This window comes from Staurois parvus, unplaced genomic scaffold (assembly GCF_062004578.1).
Source record: "Staurois parvus isolate SC_StPar_1 unplaced genomic scaffold, SC_StPar_1.0 ptg000350l, whole genome shotgun sequence".
In the NCBI taxonomy this organism is placed as follows: domain Eukaryota; kingdom Metazoa; phylum Chordata; class Amphibia; order Anura; family Ranidae; genus Staurois; species Staurois parvus.
This window is the reverse complement of record NW_028318146.1, coordinates 2835535-2856661: the sequence shown is the minus strand read 5'-3', so window position 1 is coordinate 2856661 and position 21127 is coordinate 2835535. Positions and strand designations below refer to the sequence as shown.

At 40.0% G+C, this 21127-nt stretch overlaps 1 protein-coding gene across 4 annotated transcripts in view; it reads right to left on the bottom strand.

The window, feature by feature from the left end:
* The window catches only part of ANO1 (anoctamin 1), a 249785-nt gene that overhangs the window by 97440 nt on the left and 131218 nt on the right, over positions 1-21127 (bottom strand). For all 4 annotated transcript variants that reach the window (XM_089684580.1, XM_089684578.1, XM_089684579.1 and 1 more), the window contains one exon: positions 16543-16875. In XM_089684580.1, the coding sequence (XP_089540706.1) occupies positions 16543-16875 (333 nt within the window). The remainder of the gene's footprint in view (positions 1-16542; positions 16876-21127) is intronic.

Genomic DNA, 21127 nt, shown 5'->3' with positions numbered 1-21127 from the left:
TCATAATTCATTTTATATCCATAAGTATGTTTTTATGGTTACATGATATCCTGAGAAAATCTGTGTAGCAACATCAGAGTACAGTAGTATGCTGAACCTAGAACGAACATTTCCCAGCAAACATACAGTATATGTACAAATATACTAATATACAGTAGTAGAAGACTACTTCAAAACACACATTCATAGCATTTTATGCAATACACGCAGTTTTAAAGGCACCTGCTCTCTCATTGGTGTAACTATTCAAAAATTACACTAAGGCTACCACTTCCCTGTACAAGCGACAGATGCACTTTTCGGAAGAGCACATGGATGGTGTTAGTAGGAAATGTCATCACATTAGAAAGCTTTGAGATGAATGATCTTAAATGTGCTGATAAATATCATTAAACATTATGCTCAACTGCTTCAGGACTATCAGTTGCATACCCTGTATGGACCACACTAGTTTTTACACTACAGCTATGGGCCTCTGGCAATAAATTTCCCATTGTCCATTTTATTTACGTATTTAACCACTTGCTGTCCAGGAAAATTTTTGGCAAAAAATTATATATTTTCTGAAAGTGGAGACCCTGGAAAATAAAATGGTGGTTGTTGCAATTTTTTATTTCACACGATATTTGTGCAGCAGTTTATCAAATGAAAATTGCAGGTAAAAATACACTTAATGAATTTTAGTGCACACAAACAATATAATACCCACTTTTTGGTAACATATAAAAGATGACGTCATGTCAAGTAAATGGTTATCAAACATGTGGAGACTGAAAATTAAATGGAGACAAACTATAGTACCTAAAATTTTGCATAGACGATTCTTTAAGCCTTTACATGTTATCAGCATTGAGTAGACTGCAAATTGCTCTCACTGACATTTGCAGGGATACTTCACATGTGTGGTGCAGTCTTTGTTTACATACATCAGTGGGACCTATGTACATGTTTGCATTGCATGTATGTGCGGGATATTTATTTTATTAAAAAAAAAATTCTTATTTAACTTTATTGCTTTCACAAAGGGGTTGGCCCTTCTCACTTCACCAGCCGATCTCTGCAGACATGAATAAATATTTTTTTTATTTTATATCATTGTTGGTGCATTTATTTTTTTTCCCAAAAGGTGGACTATGCCTTTGACCTAAGGTTGGCCGTTTGGCAAGTTTTAAAAGGTTTCAATCTTCTGGGAATGCTTTCCACACAATTTTGGACTGTTTCTGTGGGAACGTATGCCCATTCAGCAGGTCAAGTAGTGATGTTGCATGAGTCATAAAACATGGGTCATAAACCACTTGTTTATATCCAGTAGCTAGCTTTATACACAGGGGCACAGTGATGGAATAGAAAAGGACTCCAAAATATGACAATATGGCAGATCTCTCCAACAGGGACACAGGGAAACACTTTTTTAATGGAATGGGCAATTTAAAACTTGTAATAGTGTTTTTTTTATTGCCGTCTGTCCCTTCCTGTCTTGGTAACTACCACAGCCCCCATTTTATATACAGGTATCAAAAAGACAGAGCATGTGATAGAAGAAATAGAAGATTCAGCAGGATAGGCTTCCCTGACGAGAGAGGTTTTCAGAGATTGCTTAACAGTGGGCAGAGTAGGCAATAGTCGGATAGATTGGGGTAGAGAGTTCCCGAGGATGGGGGAGGCTCTGGAGAAGTCCTGGAGACAAGCATGGGAGCAGACAAGGGAGCTAGAAAGATCGGTGATGTATTTTGGGGCAGAGTTATAAATGGCTGTATATGTTATTGTTAATGTTTTGAATTTTATTTGTTGGGCAATGGGAAGCCAGTGGAGGGATTGGCAGGCACGAAACAGTTGGGTAGGGTGGATGAGTCTGGCAGCAGCTGAGTTCTTCACTCAGCAGGGTTTATAAGGTTTGCGGATTGCAGAGCTACATGTTTGACTCTGCAGGGTATGTGTCAGATCACTGCAGAGACCACTGTTTCCAAACAGAGCAAGGTTCCTTCTCTGCAGTATTCTGACAGGGACAGGCTTTTCCATTCAGATTACAATTCTAAACAAAAAAACAAAAACAAAAAAAAAAAAAAGACTCTGTATTTGTAATTTTTTTTTCTGTTGATGTACCTTGAAAGTATTTATCTGCTTTAAAAACGGAAAGTACAGTTTGGCTTTAACTGGCTTATCGCTTAGATCTAATGCAAACCTGTCTTCAGATATGCCTGCATGCTTTTTTGTTTCATCTTTACTGAAGAGATAGCAGGCTGCACTGTACATTGACTGGCGCTGAGAATCAGGTTGGGTGACCTAGTAGCCATTTTGTTCCATGCACAGACAAACCACCTGCGTAAATAAACAAGCTGCGGCCAACCAGTGAAATATGAACGCTGCAAAGCTAAGGAGGGAAGGGAGTAAAAACAGCTAATTACACTGAGGCACTGCAAACAAAGGACTGCACATGTACACTACACAGCTCCACAAAGATCCAGATATTATATTACCAGATGATAGTCATACAAACTAGCTGGGCTGGATTTCACATAATACAAATCATCATGGTTTTATGCAGTCCACTGTCAAACACGAGATGTAAGAATACACAGAGCAGGCCAATTTAAATGACAGGAGCACACATGGTTTTATTACAATGTACTGGAAATTGGCAATGTGGATCCCATGTGCAAGCATGGGTTATAACCTTCCAGGTCTTTATTATTTTTAAACTAAGCCAAAGTAGTTTTACTTTACTTTGTATATAGAAACCAGAAATCTTTAGATACAAGTGTCACATTAAGCAGAAGAAGACACCAGCGTGTTTAGGACGTGCAAAGTTACAGCCAAAATCTTTAATACATACTGTATTTATCACTTGATATGTTGAGCTAACATGACCGCCACTTTCTACACGCGCCACAATCAATTTACTTTAGGTTTACCAATAACTATGAACAGTGGTGTATTTAGTTCTTGTGCTGCTCTAATCAACACTAAACTTGGGCACCCCCACCACCCCCTTCTGACCCCGCCGCCGCCACTAAAATTGTGCACCCCCCCTCCACTATTAGCCACCCCTGCCACTCTCTGATACCCCCCCTCCAGTCCTCGCAGCCACCAAGCACTAACCTTAACCACTCCGGACAGCAGCTGGCCATCCCCGGAAGATGCGGGAAGCTTATACCCTCCAGCAGCACACAACCTCCTTGGATTCCATGTCAAAGCCTCATCAGGTCCCCATTCCTGCCACAAGTGTCCCTTCTTCCAGGGGGCAGAGCAGCGCTACCCCCCTGAAAATTGCTGCTCTAGGCAAATACCTTGTTTGTCTTGCGGTAAATACACTGCTGACTATGAAGTATAAAAAGTTATTTTTCTGGAAGTGACCCGTATCTATTGGCAGAGGGGTGGCCCTCCTAGCAAACCTTGGGCTTCCACAGGATCAGGAACATCCTCCCTTCTTTCTGCAGCAAGAAAGAAGGACATATTCTAGCAATAAGTATGTAGGGAAGGACACACCTACGTCATGCCCCGCTTACATGACATGGGCGTGTCCTTCCCTACATACTGACATTTGATGAATCTATAAAAATGGATTGGTTTATAGCCTAAGTGTAGCTAAAATAAGACTGAAAAAGCAGCACAAAAGACAACTTACAGGCAGAAGGATGTGTCCCTTGTGTTGGTTCTTAGTTGAAATCCTCCATTCTCCATGTGCGCCACTCCCATAATCTTCCAGTATGATAAGGGTTAATAGAACTAAGGGGCTGTCACAGGGTCTCATCAAGACAGCCAGACTATGCCATGCTTTCTATGAATGGAGCAGCTGGGTGGAAAGGGCGGGCATAGTCCGCATACTACAGCTTCTATGTATGGAAAGCGATCTCTGAATAGTGGGAATAGACCTTTAAATCATCATGTTTCATTCATAGTCCCTTGTGGTGGTTTTTCTGTGTTCTATTTTAGATACACTTAAAGAGCTTGTAAACTCTCACCTTGTAAAACAACCCATTCAGTTGGAGCCCTGGTTCACACTAATGCGGTACGGGAATTGCAGTGAATCCTGTGCATGTCCCACACTGCATTGTAATTGCACAGTGTCCATGTTAAATTACCGACACCCCAAAACAGATTGCAAAATGCAGTTCGATTACCATAACGTGCATCGCATGGGTATGAACACCTATGCGATGTGAATCAGATGTGGGGGGGAGGGTCCTGCACCCTTTTAGCCATACAAAATGTATGGCTTAAATCGCACCGCAAAAACATGGCATGTGATTTTCACAGGAATGCGGTACGGTTCCTGTGTGAATCACATGCAATGTGCCGCACCGCATTAGTGTGAACCAGGGCTAAAATAGAAATGAAATGCAAAAAATGTGTATAGATATAAAATATTATAAATACCTTATTCTCCCTTTTTTTTTTATAAGTGATCACATTCCCTCTGAGCTAGGGGAGAGGAAACCACAGTACACTGATCTTCCTAGTGAATGGCTGTGCAAGGAGGGAGGGGCATATCAGGACAAGTTTGATCAATGGAAAAGAACAGGCTGAATTCTCAGCCCAACTAGACAACTGACCATGGTGTGTTCTCCCGCTTTGTGTGGTCCGTTTTAATATGAAAGCAGAGGGACTGGCAGGAACACCAGGGATTTCACAAACAGGAAGCAATACAAAGAGAACGGGATACTTTTTCATACAAGTATATTGTATAGCAGGCACATAATCAGGAAAATGAAATGTTGGGTTTACATATTCTATTTTTACCCACTAGTGTTTTTTTAATTCTACTTTTCTTTTATACAGGTTTATCAAAACAACAAATGCAATAATTTAGAGTAGCCTTTCTTAGTCTTTTTTGATGGTGAGTAGGAAAAAATGCCCCTTACATTGTTGGTCAGTGGGAATAATGCCTCCTATATTGATGGTCACTGGGAAGAATAACCGTCTCCCATAAAGACAGCTAAAAAGATCATTGGTGTCAATGGTAACAAATGTGACGGGCAAAAAGTGCTCATTGCGCAAGGAACCCCCAAAACCCTCTATGTCAGACCAAAAAGTGGGACAAGAGAAACAAAGGGATTTGCTACCATTTGATGAATTGTTGGGAGACATGCAGATCTATAATGTTTACCTGGCATCCCTGTAGGTAAAAATTGGTAATAAGTTACTACAGTTCACCAATTTGTAAAGATACTCAGAGTAGAAATATAAGGGGTACCCCTCATTGGCCAAATGAATATATATTTTGGGTTGCAATTGTTTGAAAACAGATCCAATAGTTTGCCAGTGAAATGTATCACCCACATTTTTACATTTACTGCTGCTATTTATGGTTAACACATCACAACATCCTACTGCAAGTGAAGAGTGACAAAAACTACCTGAAGATAAGGCATGTGACATAACCTGACAATCTGTCACCAGCACCTATATCAATCATTCACAATGCTAGGAACATGGAATATCAATGTAGTGAACGCTGAAGTAGTTTTATTTAATATGTTAAGGAATAACCAAAAAAAAAAAAAGTTTTGTGCCTTGAACTCACAGAACCTTGGTAGATTTGTAACAGAAAAGCCTTATGTATGAATTAAAAAAAAAAAACCCTCAAAAGAGTTGACTGTGCTGTGCAACACTGACCACTTCAGAGTCCAGACCAGTGAAATGCCCAGCAATTCCCCCGGGGACCTGCTCTTTACCTTTCACATGATGTTTAATAAGATTTAGACACGGTTTTATTGTTATCAGTACAACCTTTAGGTACAAATCCAAGCAACTCTGTCCTTCATCCTACTAAATGCTGTACACTTTATCCAACTTAAAGGGCAGTTCTCCTTAAAAACAACAAAACTGCTTTTCCATTTTGCATGTAGTGGGCAAAAATTAAAGGATAAGTTCACCTTTTGTAGCACGTCAAAATCATATTCAGGATGTGACATGTTACGATCTGACTGACTCCGGCACCCCCCCTCTCCCCCCCGATGCCCATTATGACAGCTAGCGAGGGGGTCTTCTCTCCACTTGCTAGCTGTCACAATTTTAAAAAAACGTTGCCTGCCTCCTGTGTCATTCATTCACAGCATTATGTGCATGGGAAAACTACAAGTCTCGGCCGCCTTTGCGGCTCTCAGCTTGTAGTTTTCAATTAACTACCACGGCGCTCCAGAGCGCCGTGGTAGTTTATTGAGCCTTCCTGTCAGTATCATCTGCTGGCTCATACCGGATGTACGAGCAAGCAGATATACTGACAGGTCTGCAGGAGACCTGCATGGCACCAGCGATCTCCTGATCGCTAGTGCAATGCTTTAGAGGCCCTGTATATAAAAAGTAATAAAAATGCACATTTTTTTTTACCTGCAAAACATGGGCATTTATTTCTGGGTAAAAGGAGAACTTATCCTTTAACCCCAAAACTCATCTTTATTTTTGTTTAGGACTCTAGTGAGCTGGTGAGCTCTCCTTCTGTGCTGCTTTTGTCACCATTTTTTTCCTTGGGGAATTTACAGAGACCACAAGACCAGTGAAAGATTGGTAGTTTTGCTTACTCTGCAGAGCATCCTGAAAAATGTACAACCTGAGACACTATTAAAATACAGTAAACCTTGTCAGAGAGAGACACCACTGTTCTGAGGACTTCCTGGCCACATAATCTCAATAGATACTCCCAGCCAGTCTAAGGGTTTCATGACCCAGCTCTTCTCCATGCTCTCACCAGGAGAAGCAGACAAAATCCACAGTCTCCTCCATAAGCTATAATCAGTGGGTAGAGGGCTAGCCCATAGTCCCCTCTAAAAGCCCCTGTCCCACTCGGGTCTGTCACAATTGCAAATCCCCTTCTAAAGATGCTCGTTCCCTGGCTAACAACACTGACTGACCAGCTTTAATAAGGTTGGGAATTCGAAGTACATAAGGAAAAACATAACACCCAGGAAATTAGCATTTGTTAAACTACATTAGAAAAATATAAATAAAAAAGCCTAATCTCTATATTCAAACTTGGTCAGGTGTGACGAGCAGATGAGGTGCCTCATTTTAATGTTTTATTCTTTCACAAGGGCCTGACTGTTAGACCAGGTTAACAGGAGTGCTTGCATCGAAACAATGGAAGTGCCATTCAGTTTAAGATAACCCCTTTACTGAAGTCTTCACACTAGAAGAGGTATGACACTGCATTTACAAGAACATAATGTGTGTAGAATATGGGCAGACCTTCAAGATTTCTAGAGCATATCACCTGGAGCTGCCTTAATGTTATTGTGGCAATTAAACAAACCATGCTTGCAAATTACAGATATTCGGAAAGTGGCAGTTCAGCAGTCGGTTGGTGACCAGTTTGGGTCATGTGACCAAGTAAACAGGGGTAATGTAATCACACTGAAACCAAACATGGAAAGAAAAACTTACTGTATGTTGTGCATGTGATGCTGGTTAAGTTCACCTTTTGTGAATAAAATAACAAATGTACATATTGCAGGAAAAAAAACAAAAACATGCATTTCCTATTTTTTTACATTACAGCCTGTAAAGCATTGCACCCGCGATCAGCAGATTGCAGGTGCAATGCCAGGATCCTGCAGACTGTCAGTAAGCTGTCTGCCCATACCCCCTGTATGGACAGCCATTAATGAATGGCTGGAAGAAACAATGAACTGTGAGAGCCCTCACCAGCCTCCATGCAGTTCATTGAGAACTACAAGACGTTAGCTGCAATTGCTGATGGTACTTGTAGTCTGTTCATTCACAGGAGACTGAATGAATGCTGTGGCAGTGGGAGCCACACAGTTTTCAAATTGTCACTGTGGGTGGAGGGAGATTATATCTTAGATTGTAAGCTCCAAGGAGCAGGGCCCTCCTAACCCTCTTGTATTGAACTGTATTGTTGCTGTATATTTTAATATATATTATATATTGCTGTGTATTGTTCTGTTATATTTTAAAGAGCTGAGCAAACTGTTGGTGCTATATAAATCCTGTATAATAATAATAATACCCCACCCGCTGGAGGCAGGAGGTGGATGTATAGGAGAAGTGTACATGTTATATCCTTTAAGCTGGCCATAGATGGTTATTTTTTTCTCACTCATCCAGCAGGCTGAAAAAAACAAAAAAAAAAAAAAACAATTAACAGATTCCCTTCTGCTGGGACATTGTATTCTGACAGCGGGAATCTCCACTGATAGAATACACTGATCAGTGTCTCCAGCTGCTGATCCACAAAGGTTTCCCAGCGTGTTCATTCATCAGAAGAGGATCTTACAGTCAGCTTCTGTTGAACAGAGATAGCCACACAAGGATCGAAGTTTGGCTGGTTCTGTTGAACTAAGAAATATAGTAAAAGTATCTTTTCTCACAGTCATCTATTGAATTACCAATGGACTGTAGAAAAAACAGACAATATCTACATAGCATCTCAGTGACTGTTTTGTGGATATGGATTCATTTCAAGTCACACAAACCGGTTTACGGCAGTAATTATGTATTAGGAATTCAAGAACCACCCAAATGTTTCTTTCAGATATTACTAAAAGAAAATCAGAGGTTAATGTGGGAGCACCATTGTTTTCTCATACCTGTGCAAGTCATTCCGTACAGCTGAATTGTCACTTAACATATGTATACACTCTGATCAACACATTAATATTAAACCACCAACTAGGTACACAAACAATTAGCCTCTCCCCAATTAAATGCCATTGGATTGATGAAACTGGATTCTTAGAATATAGCACAGTTATTGTGCTATGCAAAATGTCTCTGAATAGATTTTGAACAAAGGAATTTAATAACGATTGATAACTGTAATCCTTAAACTTTTTCAATAAATTTGCAATTTATTAAAAAAATCTCAGGAGGAAACAAGCTATATGTGAAATACATTGATCCACCAGGTTTCACATGATTTGTATCACATATTTGATATGGCGATCTTACCGGTATGGTTTTTAATTGCATTTTCGTGTAAAAAAATATTTTTATACATTTTTAGATATTGTGTTTGGCACCATAAAGTCCATATTCCCTAGTCCATTTACGTGCAGGCTGGAATCTCAGACTTCTGGTAATTAAATTGGGAGATAATGGCTTGCATAACACTTTGCTAGATGATTCTTCTCTGACAGCTACTGTTGTCACTGTTCCAGCACAGCCACTCTCCACCCCATCTGCCCACAGCTGACCAAAAACACTGTGCATGAACTGCCTTCTAGTTGCTAGAAAACAAGCAGTTGGCCACACATTTGCAGTGCACACTCCATGGCAACCATGGACAGCTAGATCAAGGAGCCAGAGAATGGACATAAAGCAGTACATCCATTCCATGACAAGCATTAGAAGTGGGAAGAGGGGACGCAGTCCTGCATCTTTGTCCTGGGCACAGGAACAACCTGTCCTAGTACTGCACAGTTGGTATTGTATACAATACCTTACATGCATCCACTTCAGACCTGCAATTACAGCACCTAGCAGAGGGAAACTTTTCAGCATCAAATTCCTTTGCAGCTCTCTGCATTTAGAAGTGTGACATGTAAGAGCCAGGGCCGGACTGACCATTCGAGCAATCGGGCACTGCCTGAGGGCCCGGGGTCAGTAGGGTGCCCCATAAAATGCCCCTGGTACCTTTTATAGGCTTTTTTTGAGTGTGGGTGAGGACATAGGGGCCCCATGATCCCCTATTGCCCGGGGGCCCCATGAGTTGTCAGTCCACCCCTGGTAAGAGCATATGAAAAGCGTTTTCTGGTTGGACGAAGACATGAAGAAGGGGGTCGACGTCACGATCTCTACCTCCTACAATCAGGGAACACTTTGCATTCATTGAGAAAACGTAAAGTGTTCTCTGAATCGTTCCTGTGCCGAGTTGGCAACACCCTGTGTTCAGTAAGCAGCAGGAAGCCACACAGCAGGGGACACTGAAGCCAGTGGCAATCACTGTAGTAGCGAAGACTACTACAGTGAGATTTCCATCTTCTATGGGGATCCCACAGGTATGGCACATGCATACTTGCCGTACCGGGAATTAAACTGTACATGTAAACTAACTGTATCAAAGAACTCGGATTTTCTTTTAAAAACAGAATTCTTTTTTTTAACCTTTTTTGTCCTAATTTATCCTTGCAGCTACTTCTGTCTACAGCTGTCAAAGCTATATGACATTTCAGTGACTGGGTTTTTAACTATTCCTAGAAAGGAATATGAATCTGCATAGAACATTAGAATGTGTAAAGAAATATGTCTGCACCCTGCACATGCAGAATTGTCCCAGCCTCCCACCGCAAGCAGATTCTGCCCATCATGTCTGACAGGGCCTGTATATTACTTCTAAAGTTAGCAAGCTGTAAAAACGCCACATGACTTGGAAAAGCACAGGCATCTGTGAGCGTGCCTGGAGTCTGCCTACCTGCCAAAAAGTAAAGAGAAACTCACAATGACTTCACGTCTGCCATGCTACCAAAGCCTAAAAAAAGTTGAATAAAAAAAAAAAAAATAAGTTGTGGACTGAAGATAACCAAAAACGAAGGAAAACGTTTTTATTCTTTAACCTGCAGCAGGTTAACAGAATGCATCATTTAAAGCAACATTGCTTTAAAACAGGTTGGATCTGTCCTGGGGGCTCCAATGCTCCACTTTAAAAACATTCCTTTAGGAGACTTTCATGGATTTTCAGACAGACCCATTAGAAAGAGTCACATCTATTTACATATGATTACCTCAGAGAGTCTGTCCAGATCTAAAGAAAAAAAAAAAAAAAATAAAACAGGCCTGAGGCTCTATTCACACCTAAGCAATTTGCTTTTTTGTTGATTCTGCAGTTCTTTTCACAGTTTGTTTTTCTACACTTATTTTTTCAGCTTTTTTTTTTTTTAAAGGTGGAATTTTTTTTTTTTTGCTGGGCAGAATAAAAATGCAAAAACGCGGCAAAAACGCACTACCATCCATTACAGCAGATTCTCAATTGAACTCTACTGTAGCAAAAGTGCTGATTTTTGCTTTTAAAAAAGTCCCTAAACCTTTCCAAAAACACAGCAGCTCAAAAAAGCCTCGATGTGAACATGTACCATAGGAGACCATGTTAAATGGACTGTAGTGCATTTTTGCAAAAAACACTAAAAAACGCATTGGAGTGAAAGGAGCCTAAACGTGTGAATGTGCGTATAACACGTGTGCACGCTGATGTGTGGTTGGAACTCATGCAGCTGTGCACTGCAATTTTTAATTTCTATGTAATTCAATGAGCTATAGTGCATTACAGCACATGAAAAAATGCAGCAAACATGCACCCTGTCCTATTTTCTTTAGTGCACACCAATGAAGCAAGTTGGTGTGAACTGAGGCCTTAGGACATAAGTGAAATTGCATTGCGCAACACAAAAAATTGTTAGTGTGACCAAGCCCTAAAATAATGGTACGATTCACTGGAGGAACAGCAAAGGGATGTTTACTGAGCTCCCTCTGCCCTACCAATTGGCCTGGGACAACATCATTGATTTCCAGAATGCTGGTAGGGCACAGCTTCAATGGTTGTGAGGACCCAGGTGTCCAGATAGCAGCGTCATAGGTTGTTATGCTGCATGTGAACGCTGGGTGGCCAGATCATGCACAGGACTGAACATGCACTGGGGACAGAGTGTCCAGTGAACCATTTACAGAGAGCAGTTGGGGTTATGTACTAAAACTGGAGAGTGCAGAATCTGGTGCAACTCCGAGTAGAAACCAGTTAGCTTCCAGGTTTTATTGCCAAAGCTTAATTGAACAAGCTGAAGTTAGAAGGCGATTGGCTACCATGCACAGCTGCACCAGATTCTGAATGTTCCAGTTTTAGTAACTCCACTCCACTGTGTTCTGATATTGTCCAAGAGAAGAGGGGAGCAGAAAAATGACTCTAGCACCACAGTCTATGAGACCCACAGCTTATCATATTCTGGAGTGGGCTGAGGCACAGTGGGAGGTGTTGTGACTGAAAAAAGATTTTGATTTGACCAATGCAGCAATCCAGCCATTTATTACAGCTGGGAAAAGGGAAATATTCTTTACACCTCACAACTTTATAAAATACACGTCTGGAGTCCCAGTGTTCTGGCAAATGGGATAAAAACTACTTTGTTTCCCTATGAGATACTGGCATTAGATACATCACTTGGGAGATATTTTTGCCTTAAAATGTATGTGCAGCCAAAACGATTTTTTTTTGTGGTTAGAGTAGAAAAAGGTTAGAAGCCCGGTCAGAATTTTACTGCTGTCTGAGGCTCTATTAGATTTATCCCAGCTCCTGCCCCAGTGATCACAGTTTCACCAGTCAGGAAGTGAGGTGGAATCTCCAACAGCAGGAACACCCTTTTAAAAAAGGGTAGATTTTATAGCCGTCTGTGTCCCATTTTTACATGTAGGTATTTGCATTGGATTACCTGAGCTGGGCAGGAGGACCTTTCGCAATGTAAGCCTGAATTGTCAGTTATTACTTTATCAGCACAAATAATCAGATGGGAATATACGTTCATACAAACCGGCTTTACTTTTGTTGACATTTAGAGCAATCAGTCACTCCCAGATACACTGTATGCAGTGAATACATAGTTACTTTATCTTCTGAAGTTGGCCGTTACTGCTTTACTGATTGCTATTGTTACTTCTAGACGGGCTACTTCTCAGTCAGTGACAGTCCTTTAGAGCAGGGGTCTCCAAACCTTCGAAGCAAAAGGGCCAGGTTGCTCTCCTTCAGACTTTTGGTGGGCAGACTGTGGCCAATGAGAGTAGAAAGTGCCCCATCATTGGTTTTAATGGGAGAAATAGTGCCCCATTGAAGGTGTCAATAACATGAATAGTGCCCCATTGATGGTATCAATAGGGGGAATGGTGCTCCATTGGTGGTGTCAATTGGTGGAAGTTTCTCCAAGGGCCAGATAAGGGCAAGCAAAGGGCCACATCAGGCCCCCCGGGCTGCAATTTGGAGACCACTGCTTTAGATAAAGAACATACAGTATGCATGTTGTGCTGACACTTGTACATTTGCAGGTCGGTTCTGCAATCACATATATGCAATACTTTGGCATTTGTGTTTACACTTTACAGCGACATTTTATTAACTTCTATGTACCACACACTGGCATGTGCAGAGATGGACATAGAAACGAAGACTTCAGCACAGCTCTACTAGTCTATTGTGGTAAAATGTAGACAACTTCTTTCTGCTGGGTTTCAAGGATTGATCAGAGCGATGCTCTGTACCATTGCTGATCAATGATTTTGATCCATCCCAGAAGCCCTGCAGAAAGTAAGTACAGAGGTGACTGGGGAAGGGGGCAGAGTAGACAGTAGACAGAGTGTATGGTGTCAGTTCACCTTTTCATTTTTTTCCTCAAAAAAGGTGAACTAACCTTTTAATCAAAGAATACCTGTAGTCTGTTTTGGTCTTATGCTACCCATACTCATATTAAGAGGATTAGATTTTAAATCTTGATTAAAAAATATCTTTTATAGATCAATTACAAGGCTTTTAAAATATTGATTTAAACATTGCAATGATCAATTGATTTCGTAGCTAGAGCTAGATATATACATTTGCAAATCAGTATGGAAGGTGCCTATCAAATGAGGGGGTCATTGCTTCATGCAGTCAGAACTGCACAAGGTCAGACGCACCTTAAGCCCAGATTCACACTGATGCGGTGCGGCACATCGCACGTGATTCGCACCACATTCCTGTACCAATCACATACGATTTCTGTGTGGTGCAATTTAAACCATACATTTTGTATGGCTCAAATTGCACAGCAGCCACACGAAAATAGTGCAGGACCCTTATTTTGTCTGTGCCAGAATCAGATCGCATTGGTGTTTACACCCATGGGATCCATTTCTGCACATTACGCATTATTTTGTGAACAGATTTCGGGGTGTTAACTTAAAATTCACACTTGCAGCAGCTCGCATGAACGGGGTGCGATTATGACGTGGAGTGGAAATAGCACAGAAACCTGTGTGAATTCTGCACCGTATCAGTGTTTAAGGATAGTTTTTCCAACTGAAGCATGTTACACCCATATTTAGGGTCTAACATGCTCCAGCTTCTGCCCCCGAACCACCTGATTCCACACCACTCGTGACAGCGGGCGGGGGATCTTCTCTCTGCGATGGCTGTCACATTAAAAAAAAAAAAAAAAAAAAAAAAAAATCGGTGCTGATGTGCAGGGCTCCGCCTGCACACCTGTGTCATTCATTCAGATGAAGCTGTGAATGAATTAACTACAAGTCCCATCTTTCATCACAGCAGATGAACTTGTAGCTTCAGTGGACAGCATGGGCACTGACGAGCACACAGTTTATTGACACTTCAGCCAGTGGGCTGATTGGAAAAAACACACACACATACACACTATCGCCCCCACAGTGACATTGCATTATGACAGTGGGATTCTGATGTTGGAAAACTTTTTTTGATCAGTGGCTGCAGCCACTGATTGGCTTCAGCTGCTGATCAACAAAAAGTTTTCCGACATTTGATAATTTTTTTGCTGAACTGGCTGAATTTTGATCTATCATATCTTTAATGTGGCATGCAGGTGCCACATATTTGTGGATGTTTGATCCATCACTTTTAAACTAGAAGCTGGCTAGGTCCACTTTGCTGAAATGAAGGGCTGAGAGCTGTGAGAACTTTGTGTGGTGCAGAGTTTTTCATTGGTTGCCCACCCTCATAGGTTTGAATCGACTGACTGGCTGCAATTTTTCTCCATATGAAATAATTATAGTCACGGATAGAGATAAACTGGTAGTAGTCACACACATTCAGTTGGATCTGCTCTGTCATGTAAAAACATTTTGATGTTTATGCAAATATCTTCAGATCCAATATGGGTTCCTAAAACATTTTAAACGGAGGAAGGGACGTGGATGAATTTTTAAACATCTTGAAAATGACAGAACAAGTCCAGTAGAATGTGACTACTACCAGCTATGCACTGACGTTGATAATTGAGAAAAGTTACAGATAGGGAGTCCATTTTTTATTTTTTCCTTACAATTAATATAATCACAGCCCCACACCACACATGAATATTAAATAATCGCTACTTTCTGTTGATTTAAAAATCAACAATAAATCATATGCTGAGCACCACCAAAGGGATCACACTAATCTGCTGGGGTATATATAAAAGGAAATTTGTCAGGAAAGACAGGAAACTACCACTGCCAACCTATTTTTTGAAGTATCCTAACATCCGTGTTACCAATTCGCTGATCCAGAACATTTATTTGTAAGCAGATATGAACACACTTATACCGCCTCCTATTGCAATATAGTACATTTTTTATTATACACTATTTTGTATTTTTTTTATATGTAAAAGGAGCATCTCTCTTACAAAAAAGGTTTACTAATGGCAGCTCCGACATTTCAGTCTTGAAAGGTTTAGGAAAATGGGAGATCATGAAATGCCTGGAAATTTGTGAGCACAGATCACCGACATCACACAAAACTTTCCAGCTAAGCTGCCTGCATCCTGCCCACTGAAGTGAAGGTACGCACCTGCTAAATCAAAAAAAGAAAAATGTTTGAGTTTCTTAAAAAGGGGCAGGTTATAAATCAACATACTTATGAGAGAAACCTTGAACCCTTGCCAATCACTCATCACTAGCAGTGAAGCTGAACAGGTTTTAGCTTTGCTTCCTCAAAATCCCAGCAGTCGTTTCTCATAGTGTGCAGTACAATCTGTATAAATGACAGGAAGTCTGTAGAATGCTTGTTTGTGGAGGTGTATAACGTGGAGCATTACTGGCAGCAAACAGAACAAGTGGTTTTTTTTTCATCTTTTTTGATTTTGTGGTTAAAGGAAACAAAGATTTACCATTCAGAAACCTGGCACTGGGACATGATGACACACCTGGGGAACACAGGTTTATTAGCGATATACACACTGTTATCAGTATATTTAGGAAGCAGGGAGTGGAGAAAATCAATTGGGTGGAACATAACCTCAAAATCTTCCAGATATCTCATGATTAACAAAAGTTGCACAACACTGAAGCAACAGGCTTCATAGTAACCTTAAAATAAAAACAAAACAAGTGATAAAATGATTGTTCCACCAGCTAGCCCAACTACCCACTCCACCACACTACTGCTATACAATACCAATGAGATCTGAGACTATAATAAAGAGGTTCAAGAGTAGAGCCAGGCTCTGTATTCACAAAGGAAAACAATCAGCGTTTCCTAGATATAGGAGGGTGGTGGGACATGCATCCACTGAACCAGGCACCACCACTATCTGCACGCTTACACAAAAAACACTTGGCTGAGCTTCCAAGGTAACGACTACATAGGAGTGACCATTGTCGTTTTACTCAGAGACTATAACAGTGATTAAACAAAGATTTTTTTTTTAATTCTTGAAATGTATTTCCACAACTGTGGTCAACCAGTAGGTGTCTTCTGTTGCTATATGCATGAAATCTGGTATCAAATATCTAAGGAGTATATACAGCAAAAGCAGTGTCTGGGAAAGCCTGGAGCATGCCTGTACATCTTTGTCTCCATCAGGCACTGTGAGTTGCCTGCATGTAGAGCCTTACCTCATCATCTTTCTCTAGCTCCAGACCAGTCTCCATCAGATTTCCTTCATATTCCTCCCTGCGGAATCTCTTGTCATCTTCATGATAATCTATTCTGGTTTCTGTTTCTGCAGATTCTAGGTCAGGACCTCCACCAGGAAGATGGTGGCTTTCTTTAGCCCCCCGAGAAGAGTGCACGGAATTGTTATGGTGGGACTTTCTACTTGGAGTTCGGTTACTGGAAGACTTCTTATAGGTGTATGCCAAAATATAATCCACTTTCCTTTGACCATCTCTGAACCACAGACCATGTTTACAGGCAGAGTCTTGATCCACTCCCAGAGAGTTCAGTAGCTGCAAAGAAGAAAAAAATTTCAATGCAATTTTGGTGTTATAAAAAGTCAACTCAGTCATTTATTTCTATATTTGAACAAAACTCGAAGTAAAGGCTTTTTCCTCATTTCAGGTGTTTAAACAATAGTTACCTCTGCTGAGGTGTATCCCATAGCCATATTGTTGCTCTGTCTTTTAATATCACTATTTCTTTATGCTGGATTATACAACTCTCACTGTACTTCCAGATTCTTTGGATACGAGAGCTGTGGCTCTTACACACCATATTGCTAGTATCATTTATTCTCCCATCACTCCCCTGGGCCATTCAAAAAACGGTGTGTATTCCATGAAAGGCCTGTGAGAGAGGGAACAATAACACTTCCACGTGTATGAGCCACAACTCTGATATCCACAATGGTCAGAAGTGCAGGGAGCTGTACTGGCAGGTGTAAAGAAAAATAGTAATATTAAAAAGGACAGGGCAGAGTCCTGGCTATAGATATACACCTTAGCATAGGTTATCTGTTATATTGTTTACACAACTAAAATTTGAAAAAAAACTATTGCATAGAGTTTGGCTTTAAACTAAGTAACCATGGAAAGATTTTTAAGAAGCAAAAATTTGTTGTATAACATGCAGCACTGAAGAGGAATCTCATCTGGATGTTCTACGTGGCTCCTTTCAGCCCCTTAATGAGAGAGACTGTCCCTCTATTGGAACCTGTCTCTCTTTCCTCCTCAAATGTCCCTGCTTTTGGTCAAAAGTGTTATGTTTAATTCTTTCGTGCTACTCCTAATTACTGCATTTCTTATATCAAAAAGCCAGTACAAAAGGAAAAGTAGTGGTAAAAAAGTACTTGTGAGCCAACCTTCTTAGATGAGGAGAGACACCATTCAGCACAAACTATGCAAGAAAAAGGACACAACCCCTCTGCCATGCCCCCAAATACACAGACCATAAAGACTTCATATGTAAAAATGTTGAACCCAAATGTGCTTTTTTCAGTACTTTTTTTTTTTTTATTTTTTACACTCTATAGAGGTTTAAATATCAGAACAAAAAAAAAGGAGGGACAATTGACATTAATGGGACTGCATGCAGGGGAATGAACAGAACACCTGTACAGGAAAAAAATGGCCCTCACACGGTGCACACATTGATATTCCAACGTGAACAATACCGAAGGAGGGACAGAGAGATTGGGCTGCAAAAGAGGGGCAGGCCCTCCAAATGTAGGACAGTTGGGAGGTATGCTTGTGGATTTAACCAACCTTTGCGTATTAATTTAGTATATTTGGGGGTATAGCAGAGGCATGCCCTTGGTTTACATATTTGTGCTAAAAAGGTGACCCGCTTTCCAATCTCAGAAAATTGGAAGGTATGCTTTTTAGCATCTACAACAGGTTTATTAAAGTTAAAGTGTCAATAGGTGCTGGCTTTTAATCTATGCTAAAGAGACAGCATTGGATATAAACAACGTGATAGAAATAAGGCACCCTGTACATTAAATACAGCATCTTGAAGCCCAACTCCATCCATAAATGGAAGGGAAAGGTTCAAACCTCTGCTAGGTTTACATGGGGTCTGTGTACCCATTGGAGTTTATCTTTATTTCTAGAAGTTGAATTCAGTTACCTTTCTTTATTTGGATCTACATTCACTGTGAAGAAATATCAAATCAATGTAACCATATTGACACAAACTGTATGCCTAGTCCACACCTTTAAAATGAAATGCCATCATAAACTACAGTTTTATCAGTAGATTGTGTGTTAGAAAGCCTGTTGGAACATGGGCATTGACTCATACAGTCCTTTATATTCTGAAGATCAAGTCCTCAAACTGGGCACTGCTGAGGCTGTAATCTATAACTAATGACACATTGGGCCTGGTTTATGATAATGAGAGATAGGAAGTGAAGTTAACTACAGTACAGAGAGCTAAAGAACTCCTGTAATTAATATAGTACACACAACTATTCTATGGCAGCTCCAAATGCCTTTAGCATCTCAGAATTATAATTAGACACCAAATTATTGGGGCCCTTATACAGCACTGCATGGCAATAACATATGTGCATTGGTGCACTGTTGTGACATTTATTGTATATAGCACCTTAATGCACTTTCACAATATACTGGATTTGCAGAACACTGCAATGTTTTGTAATGCACTATTGTGCTCTGCGCTGGCAAAAATTCAATAGATCTGATTTTGGTCAATACTATACAAATTGGTACAATCTCCATTAGATCTACCATCAACTATGCAGTACAAGAGCCTGCCTGATTTGATACAATTAAATGGATTGTTTATTTTCCTCATATTACATACTTTTGGTTAATCTAAAAGGATATTGTGCAATCAGATTGTATAGTGCATGGCCAACTTTAATTGCCTCCTTGCAGCCACCAATATACAAATATAAGCAATCCAGTTCCGACTTTACATAAGTAGCAAGAAACATGCAACATTGATAACATTGGATCATTTTCTTCCTGGCCATGTCAATTTCTAGTATTCCAATTGCAATTCCACTAAATTTGACTATACCCTTGGTCAGTAATATGTTGGGAGTTGTAGCTCTGAACAGACTTTCGACTTATTTTAGTTTTTAATATCTAGCTCTTTTTAAGTCTGGCTCTGAATTCCAGCCAGCGGGGTTCAGAATGAATTACTAATGGCAATGTTGTAATTACTGCCTGATTCTGTCAGTAAATTACAGCAATTAGAAGTGATTTAAAATATAATAAGTTGTCATTTTATTGCTCTCCAAGAATGCCTGGGCTTCAGGGCGAAATAGGTTACGTTCATCACTGGAACCTGATCCCTCCAGAGAGTGGTAAACAGCACTGATTCTCAAGTGGCCAGACACCCTAACCCTTGGCATGCAGGGATGAGGGCATCTGACAGACCCAGCCAACCTGCAAACAGGAGTTGAACAGAACATGGGAAGAGGAAAGATTATGCACATGAAATTCAGATAAAACAGCCTGATGGGAGGATGGGAGATTGAGTATACACGGTTTAGCGTCTGAAGTCCTAAGTGAGAACCATTAAGAGATCAAAGAAAAACCTAGGTCTTCCTTCCGGCAAGTATTTATTTTACTTTGTAACATTCCTCTAAAAATAGCCGTTGACATAGTTTTCATATGTTTGCACTTGTTCTGTGATATATTGATAACATTTCATACAGTGGTCTGTAGTCCTTCATTCATACATATCAAAACAAATACTATTACTACGACAATACATGCTGTGAAGACAAAAACAAAAAAAGTTTAATAGCTTTTGGTGGGTGCCTTCTTAGAACTATGGAGTACATCAGCAGTTAGACTGCCCTTCCTGAATCCCTCGTCATAGCCAATACAAAGGGTGCCTTACACATGTCTCCAGAAATATCAACATGCACTGTCTAAATCAACATTCAGAAGGTTTTCACAATTCTACAGTTTTTGAAAATCAAGAATCAATAGTAGAGTTGAGCTCACAAATCAGGTTGTGTCTACATGACATCTTGGCTGCACGGGACTTTCAAAAGACCAGAGTTAAACAGATTTGAGCCCTTAATATAGAAAAGGTGTAGCACAACTAAACTGTGTATAATCCAATATAAATGTGCAATAAAAAATTTGATAAAAAAAAAAAAAAAAAAAAAAAAAGACAAAATGCATGTAAGTGCATCAAGCACAGTTAGTGATATAACTGATGATATGAATAGATAAAAGTGCAATGAATAACCAAATATAAAATGTGCAAAAAAAAAAAAAAGTTTTGTAAATGTAAATGCATAAAACACAACCTCCCTTGTAAATACAGAGCTTAGTAATTCATATTCCCCCTATAAAATTGCATAAAAACTACAAAAAAAAAAAAAAAAAAACAACACGTAAAACGTATATACATTAAACAAATATAAACAAATGAAGAATTCATAAAAAAAATCCCAAAATATTTAGTAAGAAATGTATTTTCTTCAAAATATCGTGTTTCGTGACATGCATATGTCATGTGTGCTCATTATAAAGTTGCCGATTTGCTCCGCCATCACCATCACCTTCCAAAGCTGCCGCTTACCTCAAGGTTTGACCCACACAAAAGGTAAGGTGAAACACTTTCCAAACACTCGGTGTAATAACTGGCAAATATTCCTCCAATTCACTTGTAATAGGTAAGTGTCACTTAAGACTGCAAGCAAAATCAAGGTGAAAAATAAAACAAAAAGATCCCATGATGCAGTGTCAGAGTAACTTGATATTGTTTTTCAAA